Raw genomic sequence first — 20,777 nt, 5'->3', positions numbered from 1 at the left:
AGTTAACCCTTTCACCCGATCTGCAGGGATGCGATCCCTCCATGACGCCACATAGGCATCACAGGTCGGATTGGCACCGACTTTCATGACGCCTACGTTGCGTCACAGGTCAGGAAGGGGTTAAAGTGCAAAGTGCAATATAGTAGTATTACATTGGTGCAAGGCAAGTCCACATAGCAAAAAAATGCATGTAACCCTTAGGGAAACATACCACTGAGTCAGACTGAAGAACCACGTGAGGAGGTTCCCACACGTGGTCCTTCAGTCTGACTCATTGGTATGTTGCACTATGGGTTATATGCATTCTTTGTATTCTATGCATTCTACTTGATGTTTATTGGTCATTACATACAGTACATTTCCTAATCATTATCATTTAGTAGTCTAAACTGCTTTCCCTTTTAGACTTTATTATTATAGCGCTATTTATTCAATGATGCTTTACATGTGAAAAGGTACATACATAGTAAAGAAACAAGTACAATTATCTTGAACAAAATAAGTCAGTGACTGGAACAGGAGGAGAGAGGACGTGTGACTTAACTTTAACTGCAAGTTTTCTTGTGTAATTCATCAATAAAAACTTATTAAAGAAAATATGAAATGCCTACTTCTCTGTATAATTTCTCTGATATGTAGAAAAAATATTTATTTGTTAAACATTTTCCAATTCTCAATATGAAAATGGTTTCTCCTCTGTGTGTATTCTTTGATTCATAAAAAGAGTGGATTCATAAGAACAACAATTCCCACATTCTGAACATGAAAATGGCTTCTACCCTGTATGAGTTCTCTCATGTCTAATGAGATCTCCTTTGGAAGAAAAACATTTGCCACATTCTTGACATAAAAATGGCTTTTCCCCTGTGTGAATTCTCTGATGTAGAATACAATGTGTTTTCTGAGAAAATGATTTGCCACATTCTGAACATGAAAATGGCTTCTCCTCTGTGTGTGTTCTTTTATGTTTAGTGAGAACCCCTTTGAAAGTAAAACATTTCCTACATTCTTGACATGAAAATGGCTTCTCCCCTGTGTGAGTTCTTTTATGTTTAGTGAGATCCCCTTTGAAAGTAAAACATTTCCCACATTCTTGACATGAAAATGGCTTCTTCCCTGTGTGAATTTTCTTATGTGTAGCAAGATTTGATTTTTGGGCAAAAAATGTCCCACATTCTGCACATGAAAATGGCTTCTCCCCTGTGTGAATTCTCTGATGTATAGCAAGACTTGATTTGCTATTACAACCTTTCCCACATTCTGAACATGAAAATGGTGTCGCCCCTGTGTGAGTTCCCTCATGTCTAACGAGATCTCCTTTGGAAGAAAAACATTCTCTACATTCTTGACATAAAAATGGCTTTTCCCCTGTGTGAATTCTCTGATGTACAATAAAATTTGCTTTCAGGGAAAACCATTCGCCACATTCTGAACATGAAAATGGCTTCTCCTCTGTGTGAGTGCTTTTATGTTTAGTGAGATCCCTTTTGGAAGCAAAACATTTCTCACATTCTTGACATGAAAATGGCTTCTCCCCTGTATGACTTCTCTGATGTACATTAAGAGTTGCTTTCTGGGTAAAACATTTTCCACATTCTTGACATGAAAATGGTTTCTCCCCTGTGTGAATTCTCTGATGTACATTAAGAGTAGCTTTCTGGGCAAAACATTTCCCACATTCAGAACATGAAAATGGCTTCTCCCCTGTGTGAGTGCTTTTATGCATGCAGAGATGTCCTTTGCGAGTAAAACATTTCCCACATTCCTGACATGAAAATGGTTTCTTCCCTGTATTAGCTTTTTGATGTTCAGCATCGCTTTTGTTATTTTTGTTTTGCTTAACAGTCTGTAATGAATCAGAAGATGGAAGCTGTTGATAAGGAATAGATTCATTTTTGCAGTGAAGGGCTGGCAGTTTATCTGGAATAATGCCATGCTCTTCATATATATATGGTGTGATACTATCATCAGCTGCTTCAAAATCAGTAACTGTCAGATGTCCCTCTGACGAACAGTCATCTGCCAAGAAAAAAATATTTATTTCTTCAGAAATGCTGCCTTTGGAAACACATTGTATTAAAATTCAATTACAAGCTAACGTAAACAGGTAAAAATTGTAGACTTCAATGCAAGGACTAATAGATTATAATATAAAGCCAAGAGGTTGTACAATTTTTAGTTTTTCTTCTTTTATAGCTTTATGTTTCACTCTGCTTGCCACCAAATGTTTTTAATGAAATGTTCAGTGGAGAATCATAAAGAGGTCTGTAAGTCAGTTCTATTAGGTGGTGTCTGTCTCATACACTCCCTGACATCTAAATGAACTATAACATAGAACAAGGCAAAGGAGAGGAACAGGATGGACATGTTCAAAGAAGCCATGACTTTAGAGCAGGTGTAAGGTTGCAGTAGTTTGTGCATTTTTGTATGTATTTTCATTAGCAAAGTTAAGAAGCAAAGAGAAATAACAGGCAAGTGAAACAATGGCTTTTAGGGCTCATACCCATCACTATATAAAAAAAACAAAACGCTACGATATTTGTCTAGAAAGGTCTTACCAGTGTCATGCGATTTTCATGCGAGTACAATTCAATTTTTATCACCTATCATCTGAATGACATCCCGATTTACGAATGTGATCCGATTGCAATGCAATTTCAGCATGAGCTTTTACATAGAGTAATTCTCAATGTCATTTAAACATAAAAAACCTACTAAGAGAAAAAGAAGTCCTCCAAACAAAGGTATAAAATGAACAATTGAGCAATGAGCAAAACAGATTAAAAGCTTTAAAAATTTGGAGAGAAATATATTGCTAAATCCTAGCTATGTAGTTCATACATTCTGATCAGCACCAAGATATAAATACCCAGGGTCCAGGAGGCTCCAGTGTAGCCCCTTAAGGCAGGAGTCCCCAACCTGTAGCTTGGGAGCCACATGTGGCTCACGGTCCCATGAATTGTGGCTCGCGGCTGTCTGCCAGCTTGGTGCATTAACTTCAGATTTAGAAAACTGGTATAAAAAGCACATCTCAAAATGGTGAACTTTGGGAGTGGCCCTGCAGAGAAGAGCAGATTTGGGTACACATCTACTGGTCTTGGGGGATTAGAGATAATTTAAGTATGATACGTTGGAGATAGGATGATGCTACCGGTCAGAAAAGGTGCTTGAAGATGGATGTGACTGTGTTGGGAGTGCGTGATTGGAGAATATTGAATGTGGTGGGGTGTAGTGGGAACCCCTGGATCTTGGTTTACTGCTTCAGGGTGATTTATGTGGAAAAGCTTTGGTTATCACTATACCCGTAATGGGGGCTTTGGTTGCCACTACTGTCAGGGGGCAGTAGCTGGATGTGGCTCGCGACCCTCTTACAGAGGTGAATGTGGCTCTCAAGGTCAGAAAGGTTGGGGACCACTGCCTTAAGGGATATTTATCTAGGATTCTATTTACAAATACTTACCTGACCTAATGCTGTATTCTTTCATGTTGTCTCTGGACTCTCCTATGAAGTTCTTACTCTCTGCCAATGGCATTATTTATCATTTTTACTAAGTACACGCTTTTTCATAAGTGTTACCAGAGACAAACCCCAGCACCTTTCAATATTTCTGTTTGCACCTTCCATGATTTTGTCACTTTTACTTTATTAATGATGAACTTATCTAGATAATATTTCAACATCATGCATTTATCTATTTTTTTTTATTCAGGCTTGACTTGCAAGATTTGCAGAGTATGCAATTTCTGACAACTTAAATGCTAACTATATTTTCTCAGTGTTGTTTTTTTTTTTCATTTCCTGTATGATCCACTAACATCGCTAAATTTTTAAAGCTTTTAACCCAGTAGCGTAGCTACCGGGGAGGCAGACGGGGCCCCGTGCTCTGAGGGGGCCCACCCGGAGCTACAGTACTGTAGCTGCCGATACAGTTACATTCTGTGGCAGAGAGGGAGAATCGATCTCCCTGTACTGCCACCCGGCCACTATAGGGACCCTGAGCGGTATGCTACCTCTCTCATCATCCCCCTCTCAGCGTCTAACGTCCCTGATGCAGACAGACAGGACACCCGCTGTCGGGAGATGTGCGGGCAGTCGGGGCAGACAAGGAACGAGTAGGAGAGGTGAGTAATGTATTTGTTGTTTCCGGGGTTGCTTTATATTATAGAGAATCTGCCTATGGGGGGCTGCATTATAGTATAGAGTCTGCCTATTGGGGCTGCATTATACTATAGCATCTGCCTATGGGAAGTGCATTAAAAATATAGAGTTTGCCTATGGTGGTGCATTATACTATAGCATCTGCCTATGGGAAGTGCATTATATAATATAAAGTTTGCCTATGGGGGGGTGCATTATACTATAAAGTCTGCTTATGGGGGGTGCTTTATACTATAGATTCTGCCTATGGGGCTGCATTACACTATAGAGTCTGCCTATGGGGAGTGCATTATACTATATGGAGGCCTATGGAGAGTACAATATACTATAAGGAGGCCTATGGGGAGTGCATTACACTATACTGAGGACTATCTGGTGCATTATACTAAATGTAGGCTATCAAGGGGCCATAATACAGTGTTGAGATTACAGTGACGGGGCCATCATACAGTGTTGGTGCCATCAAACAGTTTGGCGGATACTAAGGGGTCAGTATATACACAGTGAGGAGGCATTATACTGTGTATAAGAGAACATCATACTGTGTGTAAGGGAGCTGTATAGGGGGAGATTCGGGACATTATTAAATGTAAAGTGGGCACTTATTGTTATAGGGTTACTCAGTTTACTGTGACTGTCAAAGGGGCACACAGAGGGCATTACTACTATCTAGGGGACAAAATGTGGACACTGTTTTCTAGGGCACTTGCACATGGCATTACTATGTATATTCTAGAGGGGTGCTTTAGAATTTAGAAGTCACACAGTAGGTGTAGTAATAGGGTCACATACGGCAGCAGCGGCTCAGTCTTGGGGTATCAGGATGAGGAGCTTGTGCAGGTTGGGAATAGTCCCATTAGTGACAGTGCTGAAAATATGAGACATGAAATGTGTCTTTGTTGTATTCTCTGCAGACGAGTCCTGGCTTGAAGAAGTTGTCATGTCGGTCTGAGCCAGATGGAAAAGATGTAAAAAGTGAATGATTCCATCAGAAAGAACATCCTCTGTAAGTCCCCATCAATAACTGTACTGTGATCTGTTATATGTTCCATAGAACTGGTAACTACCACTGACCTTATGGCAGTAATATCAATGTTGGTCTTTATACAGAAATTATTTTCAGCAACAGCGCAATCATCTGCTGAGATTCTCCTACATCCACTATTAGGGTGCGTCACCTAGTTGTAATCAAGGTTACCTGGTTAGGGGCCCACTCAGAAGTTTAGCCCCCCTGAAACAAAAACCCTAGCTATGCTTCTGTTTTAACCATCCGTTCTGCTTCAATAAAATGTTCTTCCCTATATACCTTTGATTGGAGGACTTCTTTTTCTCTTCTTAGTTTTTTTGTGCAATGATGGTCTTCCAGGTTATCGTATACAGCTTTTTAGGCTGTCACTTAAACATCATTTTCCAAGGAAATATATCTATCTGTAGATATAATATATACAGTGCCTTGTGAAAGTATTCGGCCCCTGGAACTTTTCAACCTTTTCCCCACATATCATGCTTCAAACATAAAGATACCAAATGTAAATTTTGGTGAAGACTCAACAACAAGTGGAACACAATTGTGAAGTTGAACGAAATTTATTGGTTATTTTAAATTTTTGTGAAAATTCAAAAACTGAAAACTGGGGCGTACAATATTATTTGGCCCCTTTACTTTCAGTGCAGCAAACTCACTCCAGAGGTTCATTGTGGATCTCTGAATGATCCAATATTGTCCTAAATGCCTAATGATGATAAATATAATCCAACTGTGTGTAATCAAGTCTCCGTATAAATGCACCTGCTCTGTGATAGTCTCAGGGTTCTGTTTGAAGCACAGAGAGCATCATGAAAATCAAGGAACACAACAGGCAGATCCATAATACTGTTGTGGAGAAGTTTAAAGCCGGATTTGGATACAAAATCATTTCCAAAACTTTAAAAATTCAAAGGAACACTGTGCAAGCGATCATATTGAAATGGAAGGAGTATCATACCACTGCAAATCTACCAAGTCCCAGCCGTCCCTCTAAACCTTCATCTCAAACAAGGAGAAGACTGATCAGAGATGCAGCCACTGCAGAGATCTACAGCTGATGTGGGACAGTCTGTCCATAGGACAACAATCAGTCGTACACTGCACAAATCTGGCCTTTATGGAAGAGTTGCAAAAAGAAAGCTATTTCTCAAAGATATCTATAAAAAGTGTCATTTAAAGTTTGCAACAAGCCCCCTGGGAGACACACCAAACATGTGGAAGAAGGTGCTCTGGTCAGATGAAACCAAAATTGAACTTTTTGGCAACAATGCCAAACGATGTGTTTGGCGTAAAGGCCACACAGCTCATCACCCTGAAATACCATCCCCACTGTCAAACATGGTGGTGGCAGCATCATGGTATGGGCCTGCTGTTATTCAGCAGGGACAGGGAAGGTGGTTAAAATTGATGGGAAGATGGATGGAGCCAAATACAGGACCATTCTTGAAGAAAACCTGTTGGAGTCTGCAAAAGACCTGAGATTGGGACGGAGATTTGTCTTCCAACAAGACAATGATCCCAAACATAAAGCAAAATCTACAACGGAATGGTTCACAAATAAACTTATCCAGGTGTTAGAATAGCCAAGTCAAAGTCCAGATCTGAATCCAATCGAGAATTTGTGGAAAGAGCTGAAAACTGCTGTTCACAAACGATCTTCATTTAACGTCAATGAGCTTGAGCTGTTTGCCAAGGAAGAATGGGCAAGAATTTCAGTCTCTCGATGTACAAAACTAATAGAAACATACCCCAAGCAGCATGCAGCTATAATCGCATCAAAAGGTGGTGCAACAAAGTATTAAGTTAAAGGGGCCGAATAATATTGCATGCCCCACTTTTCAGTTTTTGAATTTCCACAAAAATTTAAAAGAACCAATAAAATTTGTTCTACTTCACAATTGTGTTCCACTTGTTGATTCTTCACCAAAAATGTACATTTGGTATCTTTATGTTTGAAGCATGATATGTGTGAAAAGGTCGAAAAGTTCCAAGGGGGCCGAATACTTTCTCAAGGCACTGTATATATTGCCGGATGTGACTGTTCTACACGTGAGATAGTTGTGGGACACTCTGTATTAAATGAACTACGGCGGACAGGGAGTATATGTTGGTTTATTATTTTTGATTGCTTGCAGGAGACGTGGGTATCGGGGATTAGATGTTCGGTGAGTAAATATGTATGTAATTATGTAATTATTTAAAAAGTTTTAACAATTTAAACACAGGCGCTGGATGATGGGACTACTCTCCCATCATCGGCTCATGCTATCACTCTTATATGAGACAGCAGGCATAGCCGGATGGGAGTAGTAGTCCCATCAACGACGCCTGGGTACACACACACACAGACACCCGCAGACAGATACAGACACCGGCAGACTACCGCAGACAGACACAGACACCTGCAGACACGCACATATTCTCCGCTCACACATATTCTCTGCGCACACACACACAGAAGGAGTTCTGACATAATTTCCTTTCTGCAGCCTTTTTAGCAGCAAATATGCAAACCTTTTTACAGCTGTGGTTTGGCTGTGGATTTGACTCACTCAATGTAAGTCAATGGGTGCAGAAACGCTGCAGATCCGCAAAAAGAATTGACATGCGGCAGAAAATAGAACGCTGCGAATCAGGACAGAATTTTCCGCAGCATGTGCACACCAATTCTGGATTCCCATTGATTAACCTTGCTTGAGCAACCATTTGTGGATTTGGTGCAAATCCACACAGAAAAAATGCTGCGGTTCCGCAACAAATCCGCAACGTGTGCTCATAGCCTTACTCCTAGCCACAGAATAGTTGTAACAGAAGATCTGCCTGTGTAATCACACAGGTCTCATGAATTGTAAAGCATGATGTAAAAATAAGCAATAAAAGTATACACATTTTGTATCGCCATGTCTGGAACAACCTAACCTATAAAACTGTTCCAATTTATTTTGCAAAACAGAATGTCTTTTAGTGTGATAGTAGCCAAATGTAAAAAAATACTATAAAAATCTGGTATATCTGTAATCACATCGACCCAAAGAATAAAGTAGTCCAATCACTTATACCGCACTAGAAATGGTTTAAAATATAAATTAAACAAATTATTCACCTGCAGATGATCACAGTAATGCTTGGCTCACATTTATCCAGTTCTGAGCACTTACACCAGGGTTTCCGTGTAAATCTCTAAAATTTGAGATTTAGATGGACCCCTCCATTAGTAGATTCCCTATAATGAAGCATATGGAGTCACTGTGGATGCTGTCTGGCCTATGATCCAGAAGTGTCTGTCTTTTTAGGCGTGCATAAAAGTGCGATTGTCATGATCCAGACTTGGTTTTGAATCCTGTCTACCCCTTTCCCTGGCTGTTCATGTCAGGGGTTAACCTTGCTCTGCCTAATTCTGGGTTCAGGTTTGCTATTTATCTCCGCTGCATCCTGCAGGTGGTGTCAGTTATATTTTCTGCCTTCGGCGTGAGCATCTGACTCTGTTGTTACCCTGATTTGTCCTGCTGCGTTAGCTGACCTTGCTCGTGTCTGTTCCTTCCTCTCTCCCCGTCCTGACTTAGTGTTTCCCTTAGTACTTGGATTTCCCTTAGTATTTGGATTTCCCGGTGTTCGACTCGGCTTTGATCCTGACCTGACTTCGTCTCTTGCTTCAGATACTGCAGCGTTTGACTGGTATTGACCCCCTGGCACCCCACTAGCTCTGTGTTTGGTGTTTTCCTTTTTCTACTACATTACTCTCTAGGTTTTGACCCAACTTGTTCGACTATTCCGCTGCCACCTGGTGGTAGCCTCGCTGCAGCACTTCAGGTCTGTTCTGACAGACTTGCTGTCCTCTCTCCACTCTACTGCCATCTAGTGGAGCTTGTATCTTCCAGCATGGCTGCAGCATGACAGCGGCTTCAATCACGGCTCCAGACTTAAAAAGGAGAGATATATTGAGGTAGATAATGTCTTAAAACAGATTCATTCACTGGAGACCCTACATAAACAAATGCTTTCATCTTCTATTCTAGGGGAATTATCCAAGAAAAGAACCTCTCTCAGACTGTTGTTAGATTAGAAATATTACTGACAAAGAGAAAAATTTAAACACTGCATGTATGAGACATGAGACACGGTGGGAAAGACTCATAATACTAAGCAGATTTTGGATACTTTTAGGTTATATTATGAGAAGCTGTACAATATTAAAGGGCAGCTTGCAGACCTTTCCCCATTGGATCTGTCTGAGTGAATCCAGAAATATATCAAAGAAATAGCTTTACCTACCATACCATGGACCATCGTGTCATGGACGCACTGGATGAAGATATAACAGAAACTGAAGTGAATACAGTAATTAAATCCACACCCTCAGGTAAATGTCCTGGACTGGATGGCTTTACCCGGGCATTACACAAATTCTTTAGAGACCAACTAGCTCTGGTTATGGCCAAAACTTTCAATTCCCTAGATGAAGGTAAATGCTTGGTCCCCCAATCACTAGAGGCACATATAAGTGTGATCCCCAAGCCTGGGAAAGATCCCTGAGTTACAGCCAACTAAAGACCAATATCACTAATAAATGTGGACATCAAAATACTATCGTAGATATTGGCGGATAGGTTGGCACTTTTTCTACCAGCAATAGTAAACTTAAGTTGGATCGGCCTGTAACTTCATTTTCCACTTTGATTTTGAGCATCATTCCAACTCCAGACCTCCGTGGGATATTAGTTGTGATTTACGTTGACCATTTTTAGGTTTTATTGTTCTCACCATACTCCACTATGTAATGAATAAAGATTTACAACTGGAATATTTCTTTCAGTCATATCTAGGATGTGGGATATTAGTGTTCTCTTTATTTTTTTGAGCAGTGTATAAAGGTCCTACTGCACGAGTTAGGGTAAACGGAACATTATCTTCTCCCTTTGTGATTCAAAATGGAACCAGACAGGGGTCACCCTGTCCCCTCTGCTCTATATATTAGTGATGGAACATCTTGCTTATGCAATTAGGAACAATCCTAACATACATAAGATAAGTATAGGCTCAGGAAAGAATTACAAAACAGCATTATATGCAGATGATCTCCTTTTGTACGTATCACAGCCCAAAATCTCTTTACCCTCTGTAATGAAAAAGTTTGATAGAATTAGTTTCCTGAGCAACTTCAAAGTGAATTATTCAAAGTCTGAAGCGTTGAATATTTCACTTTCTAATGAGGAGGTTTACTTAGTAACATAAAACTTTCCTTTTCAAATGGCATGCAGGTGCCATAAAATATTTGGGAGTCCTCATTCCTTGTGACCCATCCAAACTTTTCTCTCTTAACTATCAAAAACTTTTAGACTGAAAAAAATAATCTGAAAAAATTTATTTTTGGCACACAAAACATGCAATTTTGCTAAAGAGCAGGTGCCACGGCCGGCACCTGCCTGCAGAAGCGATTTTTGTCTCTTTCTTCGGTATGTTAGGTATTCATTATGCAAACTAGGGGGCAGGTCAGTGAGGGAGCAGTGACCTGTCAGCAGTCTGCATTATGAATAGCTAATCAGAGCAACACATACCCCAGCCCTTCCTTAGGGCACGAGAATCTCATTAACACAAAACTGAAAATAAAGATTAAAGAACAACCACAAGACGGATTTCATCAACCAAGGTATCATTTTATTCAGTATAACGGCATCGGCCCCACAGTGCGTGTAGGTTACTGTGCACAATCCTGCTGACAGGTTCCCTTTAAGGACTTCAGATCATATAGCAAACTGAGATTTTCATGGTTTTGAAAGATGAATGCTATTAAAATGGATATACTACCTCGATTTCTAGATATTTTTCAGACCACATCTGTATGTCCTCCCCACAGTATCTTTGATAAGATTAGCTCTCCTATGATAAGATTTATGTAGTGGACATCTAGGCCTAGAATTAGTATGCAAACTTTAACATGCTCTAAAGCATTGGGCGGTGCAGGGCTTCCTAACTTTAAAACATACTTCCAAGGCTCTACCATAGCTCGGTTTATAGATTGGCATTTTTCCCCTGGTAAGAAGCAATGGGTTGAGATTGAGCAAGAAGGAGGCAAGATACCTTTAAAGCACTTGCCGTGGATACTATGGACAGAGGTTTCCAGGCCGGGTTGCTCAACCCCTTCACCCCGAAGCCTATTTTCAACTTCCTGACCAGGCCATTTTTTTCAATTCTGACCACTGTCACTTTATGTGGTTATAACTCTGAAACGCTTCAACGGATCCTGGTGATTCTGAGACTGTTTTCTCGTGACATATTGTACTTAACAATAGTGGTAAAAGTTCTTCAATATGACTTGCATTTATTTGTGAAAAAAATTGAAATGTGGCAAAAATTTTGAAAATTTTGCAATTTTCAAACTTTTAGTTTTTATGCCCTTAAATTAGAAAGTCATATCGCGCAATATAGTTAATAAATAACATTTCCTACATGTCTGCTTTACATTAGCACAATTTTGGAAACATAATTTTTTTTTGTTAGGAAGTTATAAAGGTTAAACGTTGACCAGCGATTTCTCATTTTTACAACAAAATTTGCAAAACCATTTTTTTTTGGGACCACCACACACTTGAAGTGACTTTGATGGGCCTATATGACAGAAAATGCCCAAAAGTGAAACCATTCTAAAAACTGCACCAAGGTACTCAAAACCACATTCAAGAAGTTGATTAACCCTTCAGGTGCTTCACAGGAGTTTTTGTAATGTTTAAAATAAATTGAACATTTAACTTTTTTTCACAAAAATTTTACTTCAGATCCAATTTGTTTTATTTTCCCAAGGGTAGCAGGAGAAATTTGACCCCAAAATTTGTTGTACAATTTGTCCTGAGTATGCTGATACCCCATATGTGGGGGTAAACCACTGTTTGGGCGCACGGCAGAGCTCGGAAGGGAAGGAGCACCGTTTTACTTTTTCAACGCAGAATTGGCTGTAATTGAGATCGGACGCCATGTCGCGTTTGCAGAGTCCCTGATGTGCCTAAACAGTGGAAACCCCCCAATTCTAACTCCAACCCTAATCCCAACCCTAACCACACCCTTAACCCCAACACACCCCAAACCCCAACACACCCCTAACCCTAATCCCAACCCTAACCATACCCCTAACCACACCCTTAACCCAAACACACCCCTAACCCTAATCCCATACCCAACCATAACCCTAACCACACCCATAACCCCAACACACCCCTAACCCTAATCCCAACCCTAACCCCGACCGTAAACATAATCCAAACCCTAACTCCAACTTTAGCCCCAACCCTAACACTAATTTTAGCCCCAACCCTAACCCAAACTTTAGCCCCAACCCTAACCCTAATGGAAAAATAAAAATAAATACATTTTTTTATTTTATTATTTTTCCCTAACTAAGGGGTGATAAAAGGGGGTTTGATTTACTATTTATAGTGGGTTTTTATAGCGGATTTTTGTTTGGCAACGGTCTCAAGCTAAAAGATGCTTTTTATTGCAAAAAATAGTTTTTGCATCACCACATTTTGAGAGCTATAATTTATCCATATTTTGGCCGACAGAGTCATGTGAGGTCTTGTTTTTTGCAGGACGAGTTGACGTTTCTGTTGGTACCATTTTTGGGCACATGACATTTTCTGATCGCTTTTTATTCCGATTTTTGGGAGGCAGAATGAACAGAAACCAGCAATTCCTGAATATCTTTTTTTTGGGGAGGGGGTTTATACCATTTCGCGTGTGGTAAAATTGATAAAGCAGTTATATTCTTTGGGTCAGTACGATTACAGCGATATCTCATTTATGTCTTTTTTTATGTTTTGGTGCTTTTACACAATAAAAACTATTTTATATAAAAAATAATCGTTTTTGCATAGCTTTATTCTGAGAGCTATAACTTTTTTATTTTTCTGCTGATGGCGATGTGTGGCGGCTTTTTTTTTGCGGGACAAGATGATGTTTTCAGCGGTACCATGTTTATTTATATTCATCTTTTTTATCACGTTTTATTGCACTTTTCGTTCGGCAGTATGATGATAAAGCATTGTTTTATGTCTCTTTTTTTTTTCATGGTATTCACTGAAGGGGTTAACTAGTGGGATAGTTTTATAGAGCGGGTCATTACAGACGCGGCAATACCAAATATGTGTACCTTTATTGTTTTTTTTATTTACAGAAATGAATGGATCAGCGATCTGACAGACACTGTAGGAGGCTTGCCGGCGCCTGATCTCAGCAGGCGCCGCCAAGCCTCTTCAGTGAAGGACCCGGAAGGCCATTTTGGAGCCGGGGTCTCTATGGGGAACACTGGAACAAGGCGATCACATTGCGTTGTTCCGGTGGGAGCGTGCAGGGAGCCCCCTCCCTGCGCGATTGTTCTCTGTGCCGCTATCACTACTGACAGTGGCATCAGAGGGGTTAAATGGCCACGATTGGCGCTAGCGCCGATCGTGGGCATTGCTGCGGGGTGTCAGCTGTCACATACAGCTGATACCCGCACGCGATCGCCAAGGTGCTCACCGTGAGGCTGCGCGATCGTCCGCCGTACTAGTACTACAGTTTGCGGAGATGCAGTTCCCGCAGAGCTGTACTAGTACGGCGCATGTCAGGAAGGGGTTACATAATTTAACAGTAGAAACACTCAAAACATGGGAGTATCAGTCCTCTTAAATCACTTGTTTTACTCCGTCATTTTTCCTGGGTTATTTGAGAGAGACTTTTCTCGGTTGAAAGGCCGTGGGGGACACCCGTATACATCACGTTCTTATTGATGGTAAGTTGCCCGCATTCAATTCTCTGTGGGCCCAGTACCCGTCCAAAGTCCTTTCTTGGTTTGAATATGCATATTTGCAATCTCATATCTTCTAAGAGTCTAGACCACTCATGCAACTTCACACCTTCCGCCTTTGAAAAATTATTTTTTTACAGGAATCTCCGCCTAAACATGTGATTTCGGTTATATATAACTACCTAATCAGAGAGGGATGCGGGGGAAAATAGGCTATCAGGTGGCATGGGAACAGGAACTTGGGGAATCTTTATCTCAGTCGAAGTGGGAGAAAGTTTATGTGTAAATAGAAATCATATCAATCGCTTGTCCTGTCCTGGAAATAAACTAGAAAATTACTACAAGATGGTATCATTATCCCTCACAATTGCATGCTATTTTTCCATCTGCTCTTGACACATGTTGGAGATGTGGAAGAGACAGAGGTAATATGATACACATATCGTGGGATTGCAGTAGAATTAAGCCATTCTGGGAAAAGGGTTATTCAAATTACTCTTTGGATATGGATAGATGTTTGGAGTTCAGCCCTAAGATTGCTCTTCTTTCTATTTTTTCCTCCTCAATTGGTTCTCAAAAGTAAGATAGTCTCCAATTTTCCTTAACTGCAACACAGTCAGTGATTCCAAGACACTGGAAAACAACCGATACTACTCTAATGTCGGAATGGTTTGCCAAGATGGTTAATATTTGTAGGATGGAAGAACTCACAGCTGAAAGCTCTGGACGTGGTGATGGATTTAGGAAATTGTGGAGCGACCTCATCCTGTTTCAGGACTCAGTGGATTTTTATAAGCTATTCCAATAGATGGGTCGTTCTCTTGTGAAGTGTTTCTGGGTTGTTGCTCTGGTGCTTACTTCAAGATTGTCGCCTCATTTCCCTCATTGTTCCCTCACTCCCTTTTTCCATACTCCTTCTCCCTGTTACCCCCCTTCTTTCATCCCTCTTCTCCCTTATAATCCTCCCACCCTCCCCAAAAAATTGTATTTATTTATTTTATTCTTTCCCTCTTTCTCCTTCTAACTTCTATGTTGGAATTTTCAGAATAATTTTTCATTTGCTGATATTAAAATTTAGGTATTCTTCTTTGTAGCTGCAATGTTGAGCGACCTGTTTATATTTCCGCATGAATATTATTATCATTACAAGTTTTGTTAAGTTCTGCGTGACTTATTTGATCATAATATATTTGGTCATATGTTACTTTTTTGTATTTTCAAAATTGATTAATAAAAACAAATTGAACATAAAAGTGCGGCTGGCAACAGTTTTGCGCACCGCTGAAAAGGACACAGCTGAACAGAGGCCAGATGGAGTCCAGTGTAACTCTGCTGCCTCATTATAGTGAAAGGATCCCTTGTGGGGTTTCATCCAAATAACATATTTTGTAAGATTTAGATGGAAATCCCAGAGTAAGTGCTTGGCTTAAAAAACAAGTCTCCACTCAGGTTCGTCATCCGTTAACAGAAATATAGGGGACTTCCACATTCCTGGTAGCACAAAGGCTCTGGAAAAGTGACGGCTGCCACCAAACGAAATCCAGAGAAATCTGCTCTCCCATATACACTGTGTTCCAAATTATTATGCAAATAATATTTCTTCATATTTTCTCTAAATTACCTATCTGAATTGCAGTCATTGTTATTTTCCAGTAATCTACTATTCTAGTATAATTGCAATGTTTTGGAACAAACTGCCTATGAAAACAGTATCTTTAAAAAAAAAAAAAAACACTCAAAATGCATGTTCCAAATTATTATGCACAGCAGAGTTTTCAAAGTTTTTTTTATTTTGAACAAAAAAATGGTCAATTGTGAAGTTATAAGCATTATCAGCTTATTACAAAATGAAATCAAACAGTTTTCAAGTGAAAACTTTATTCTAGGTGATGTTACATTTTCACATAGGACCCCTTGTTCGAAAGAAGCTTCTGAACTCTCTCGTCCATTGAATTTGTCAGTTTTTGGATGGTTTCTGCTTCAATTGTTTTGCATGTGGACAGAATACCCTCCCAGAGCTGTTGCTTAGATGTGAACTGCCTCCCGCCATCATACACACTCCTTTTGATGATGCTCCAGAGGTTCTCAATGGGGTTGAGGTCAGGGGAAGATGGTGGCCACACCATAAGTTTGTCCTCTTTTATGCCCATAGCAGCCAGAGATGCAGATGTGTTTTTTGCAGCATGAGACGGTGCATCATCTTGCATGAAAATGATCTTGCTGCGGAAAGCACGGTTCTTCCTCTTGAATCATGGCAGGAAGTGTTGTTTTAGAAACTTCACATAGATTATGGAGTTCATCTTTACCCCTTCAGGGATCATAAAGGGGCCTATTCTGCCACCGATATACGTGGATAGAGATAGTAGAAGCACCAGGTTAGAGGTAACAAGAGAATCCTTTCTCCAGCTCTGCAGCACATGTGAGATCTAAGATGGCACAGAGTACAAAACAGGAAAAGAAGGAAGAAGATAGGAGGAACTAAAGACAGAAAGGCATTGTGGGAAAGAACTAGGTATATTACTATTACATAAATGTCCATGTATGGCTGAAAGTCTATCAGAATAAACTGAACAGCACACTCCCCGTCTGAAATCCTTGGATTTCACTATACCATAAGTCTCGAATTGGGAGTGTTAACCAGAAGTGCATGGAGGGATACCTCAACCTGTAAGAAAACAATGCATGCAATGCAACAATAACATATTGTATAACAAGATAGACAAATGTCTATAACGAGTTCCTGAAGTAATCCAACGGATAACCCATCTTCGGATTGGAGAAGCCGCGCTAGGTCAAACTGTCCCCAACCCATTTGTAATCCAAAGGTTGAAGTTCCTTAAAAGAGTTCTTACTGACTGGATGGATAATCAATCCTCAACTGGTATGAGTAAGATAATCTCTGATATAGGCCTAATGAAAGATTTGGGGTCACCTTGCTTAGTAACTGTCACTTCTACCTTACGTACCTTGCCATCATCACTTGGAAAGGTTTTAGATATAAGTCCCATAGGCCATGCGTTTCTTTCCTCCTTCTGGTCTTTCATGAGGATAATATCTCCTACTTGTAAATTTGGCTTTACTTGTTGCCATTTTCTTCGTTTTTGGAGAAGTGTCAGGTACTCCCTCTTCCATCTATTCCAGAAACAATCAGCCAGATGTTGCACATATTTCCACCGTCTCTGATATTTGTTACCGGACACAGTCTTCAGGCGGGTTAGGAACAGTTCCAAGTTTCTGGGTGAGGAGAGTTGCCGGAGTGAGAATTGTAGGAGATTCTGGATCCGTTGATATGGGTACAAGAGGTCTTGAGTTTACTATAGCAGAGACTTCTGCTAAGAAAGTGGTCAAGGTCTCGTGAGTGAGTCTTGAAAGATTTGAGTCATTCAGCATAGATTCCAGTATCCGACGAGTAATGCCTATCATTCTTTCCCATGATCCGCCCATATGGGAAGCATGAGGAGGATTGAAGACCCAGGAACAGCCATTGGTTGTCAAGAAGTTCTGGACTGGTGTTGAATTCAGTTGTAGTTCTCGACAGGCACCTACAAAGTTTGTTCCACAATCAGATCTTAGTTGTTTTACTGGTCCTCTGATGGAGAAGAATCGTCTTAGGGCATTAATGAAACTGGAGGAATCCATGGACTCTATCACTTCTATGTGTATTGCTCGTATACTCATGCACGTGAACAACACTGCCCAACGTTTACTTTCTGCATGCCCGCCTCTGGTCCGACGTGCAGCGACTGCCCATGTGCCAAAAACGTCCAAGCCAACATAGGTAAATGGAGGCTCTGTGCTTGTCCTATCAGCAGGCAAATCAGACATCTGTTGTTGTTGCAGTTTTCCTCTTGTCTTACGACACGGAACACAATTATGAATTAAATGGGAAACTGGTCTCTTTGCTCCCACAATCCAGAAGCCTGCAGCTCTTAAGGCTCCTTCAGTGAAGTGTCTGCCTTGATGTTTGATTTTTTCATGGTAATGTCGTATTAGTAGAGTGTTGATATGATGATGACCAGGAACAATTAGAGGATTCTTTTCTTTCTCATCTAATTTAGCTTTGTTTAAACGACCACCAACTCTCAATAAACACCTCTCGTCTATTACTGGGTTTAGGTTGACAATGGGGCTGTTTTTAGGAATGTCTTGTTTTTTACGTATACAATCCAGTTCCTTGTGAAAAACATTCTGCTGCACATTGCGTATCACAATGAGTTCACTCAGAGCAATGTCTTCTGCAGAGAGAGGCTTATGGCAGATATGCCAACCGTGACAATCAGTGTTACTGTCCTTATTGCGATAGCATTGTACAACGTGTACTAACCTTGCAATGGCACGAACCAGTCTCGTCCATCTTGAGAAGCGATCAAAACGCCGACAGTCCAAGCCAACCTTCTCCTTGGATTTGGTGATGAAGGTGCTGACATCAGGACGGATCTCTGGGTCGACATCTGGATCCTGAAGGCTGAAGCTGTCTTCAACGGCAGTCTCTTCGCACTGTTCGTGAAGGAACTCTGGTCCTGTCAACCAAGAAGAGCTTGCGAAGGCACCAATAGACACTGGTCTAGTAGCAAGGTCCGCAGGGTTAAGATGGGATGGGACGTGCTGCCATTGCTGGGGTTTGGAGGATTTCCTGATTCTTTCCACTCGGTTACTGACATAGACGTAGAAGCGTTTCGTCTGGTTGTATATGTAGCCCAGAACTACCTTACTGTCTGTGTAGAATTTTGTGTCATCCACGTGAATAGCTAGTTCACTCTGTATGAAGTCTGCAATCTCTATGGCTAGTACAGCCCCGCAGAGCTCAAGTCTGGGTATGGTGTGCTCGGGTTTAGGAGCCAGTTTAGCCTTTCCAAACAGAAATCCAACATGGGCTTCATTATTAGAGTCTACAACCTTCAAGTAAGCGACAGCGGCAATAGCTTCAGTGGAGGCATCAGCGAATACATGAATCTCTTTCCTTTGACTCGTAGTTAGGGATGCCGGAGTGTAACAACGTGGTATGTGGATCTTATCCAAGGCGCAAAGAGATTCTCTCCACGACTTCCACCTTAGTTGTTTGTCCGCAGGGAGTGGTATATCCCAGTCCTTAATGCACTCTGAGAGTTGTCTCAGCAGGAGCTTGCCTTGTATAGTCAGGGGTGCGACAAACCCAAGTGGATCATATAGACTGTTCACCACTGACAGAACCCCACGCTTAGTAAATGGTTTTTCTGCACCATTAACCTGAAAGCTGAAGGAGTCCTTTAGCAAATTCCACCTCAGGCCTAGGCTTCTCTGTACTGGTGGATTGTCTGAGCCTAGGTTCAAGTCCCTAAATTCTTCGGCATGATCATTAGGGTGAAAGGCCTTCATGACAACAGCACTATTGGAGGCAATTTTATGCAATCTTAAATGAGCTTTAGAAAGCATACCTTGTGTCCGTTTGAGCAGATCTATGGCTGCCTCCGCTGTAGGCAGGGATTTAAGGCCGTCGTCCACGTAGAAGTCCTTTTCAACGAACTGTTGGGCATCCTTCCCGAACTCTGCGGCGCCATCGGAGGCGGTCCTACGTAGGCCATATGTAGCGACTGCAGGAGAGGGACTGTTTCCGAAAACGTGCACCTTCATGCGGTATTCAATCATTTCCTTGTTGGTGTCGTTGTCTCGGTGCCATAGAAAACGGAGATAATTTCTGTGATCTTGTTGCACGATGAAACAATGGAACATATACATGTTCGATGTCAGCGGTAATGGCGACAGGTTCCTTTCTGAATCTCATGAGCACTCCCACCAGGTTATTAGTCAGGTTCGGACCAGTGAGGAGAACGTCATTCAGAGATACGCCGTCATGTTTGGCGCTAGAATCGAACACCACTCTGATTTGTTTCGGCTTTCTTGGATGATACACTCCAAAGGAAGGTAGATACCAGCATTCTTCATCAGCTTGCAATGGTGGAGCTGGCTCTGCGTGATCATTGCGAAATATCTTGTCCATAAAAGCTATGAAATGTTCCTTCATTTCAGGCTTGTTCTTTAATGTTCTCTGCAGTGAGATGAATCTGGATAAGGCCTGTTCTCTGTTGTTAGGAAGCCTGGTCCCTGAAGCCTTGAAGGGTAAGGGAGCAACACAGCGGTCAGATTCATTTTTGAAGAATCCACTGTCCATGATTTTAAGAAACTCCTTGTCTTCTATGGATAAGGCGACTTTGTTATCATCTTTTGTCGTGTGAAACACTGTTCTCCCTAAGTCATCACCGTAGGGAGTGGGGATGATGTCAGGCTCCTGGATGCAATCAGAGAACCTTTCTTTCACTTCGTAGTGATGAAGGCATGGCTTAAAGTGAGTTGCGCGACCATTTTGGAGCACATACGTTTTACAGGCGTTGACTTCAGATGCCTTATGACTCCTATCCAGACATACATCGCCCACGATTACCCAGCCTAGGTCGAGTCTTTGGGCGTATGGAGCATCATCTGGGCCGTTGCATTGGCGTACCTTGTGGACCTTCAGAATGTCCCTTCCGAGTAGGATTAGAATATCAGCATTCATGTCCAGAGGAGGAATTTCATTAGTCAGGTGCCTCAAGTGGCGATGATGAAGTGCGGCTTCCGGAGTGGGGATCTCCTCCCTGTTATCAGGTATCTGGTCACATTCAATTATGGTTGGCAAGGGTATATGCACGTTTCCCTTGATTGAAGAGACTATGTACCCAGAGGCTCTCCTGCCAGAAGTCTCAATACGACCAGAGCAGGTGTTGAGGGTGTATGGAGTCGTTGGTCCCTTTATGTTGAAGATCTCAAAGAATTTGGGCCTTGCTAGAGATCGGTTACTT

At 41.2% G+C, this 20,777-nt stretch overlaps 1 protein-coding gene across 3 annotated transcripts in view; it reads right to left on the bottom strand.

Moving 5' to 3' along the window:
• Positions 1 to 391: 391 nt before the first annotated feature.
• The window catches only part of LOC143766287 (uncharacterized), a 64,241-nt gene continuing 43,855 nt past the window's right edge, over positions 392 to 20,777 (bottom strand). For 2 of the 3 annotated variants that reach the window (XM_077253847.1, XM_077253846.1), the window contains exon 7: positions 392 to 2,019. In XM_077253847.1, coding sequence (XP_077109962.1) covers positions 776 to 2,019 — 1,244 coding nt within the window. In that variant the 3' untranslated portion in view covers positions 392 to 775. The remainder of the gene's footprint in view (positions 2,020 to 20,777) is intronic. The other variant, XM_077253845.1, reaches the window with a different exon arrangement.

The sequence above is a fragment of the Ranitomeya variabilis genome, chromosome 4 (genome assembly GCF_051348905.1).
Source record: "Ranitomeya variabilis isolate aRanVar5 chromosome 4, aRanVar5.hap1, whole genome shotgun sequence".
In the NCBI taxonomy this organism is placed as follows: Eukaryota; Metazoa; Chordata; class Amphibia; order Anura; family Dendrobatidae; genus Ranitomeya; species Ranitomeya variabilis.
The sequence above is the reverse complement of the archived record's forward strand: the minus strand, read 5'-3'. Positions and strand labels throughout refer to the sequence as shown.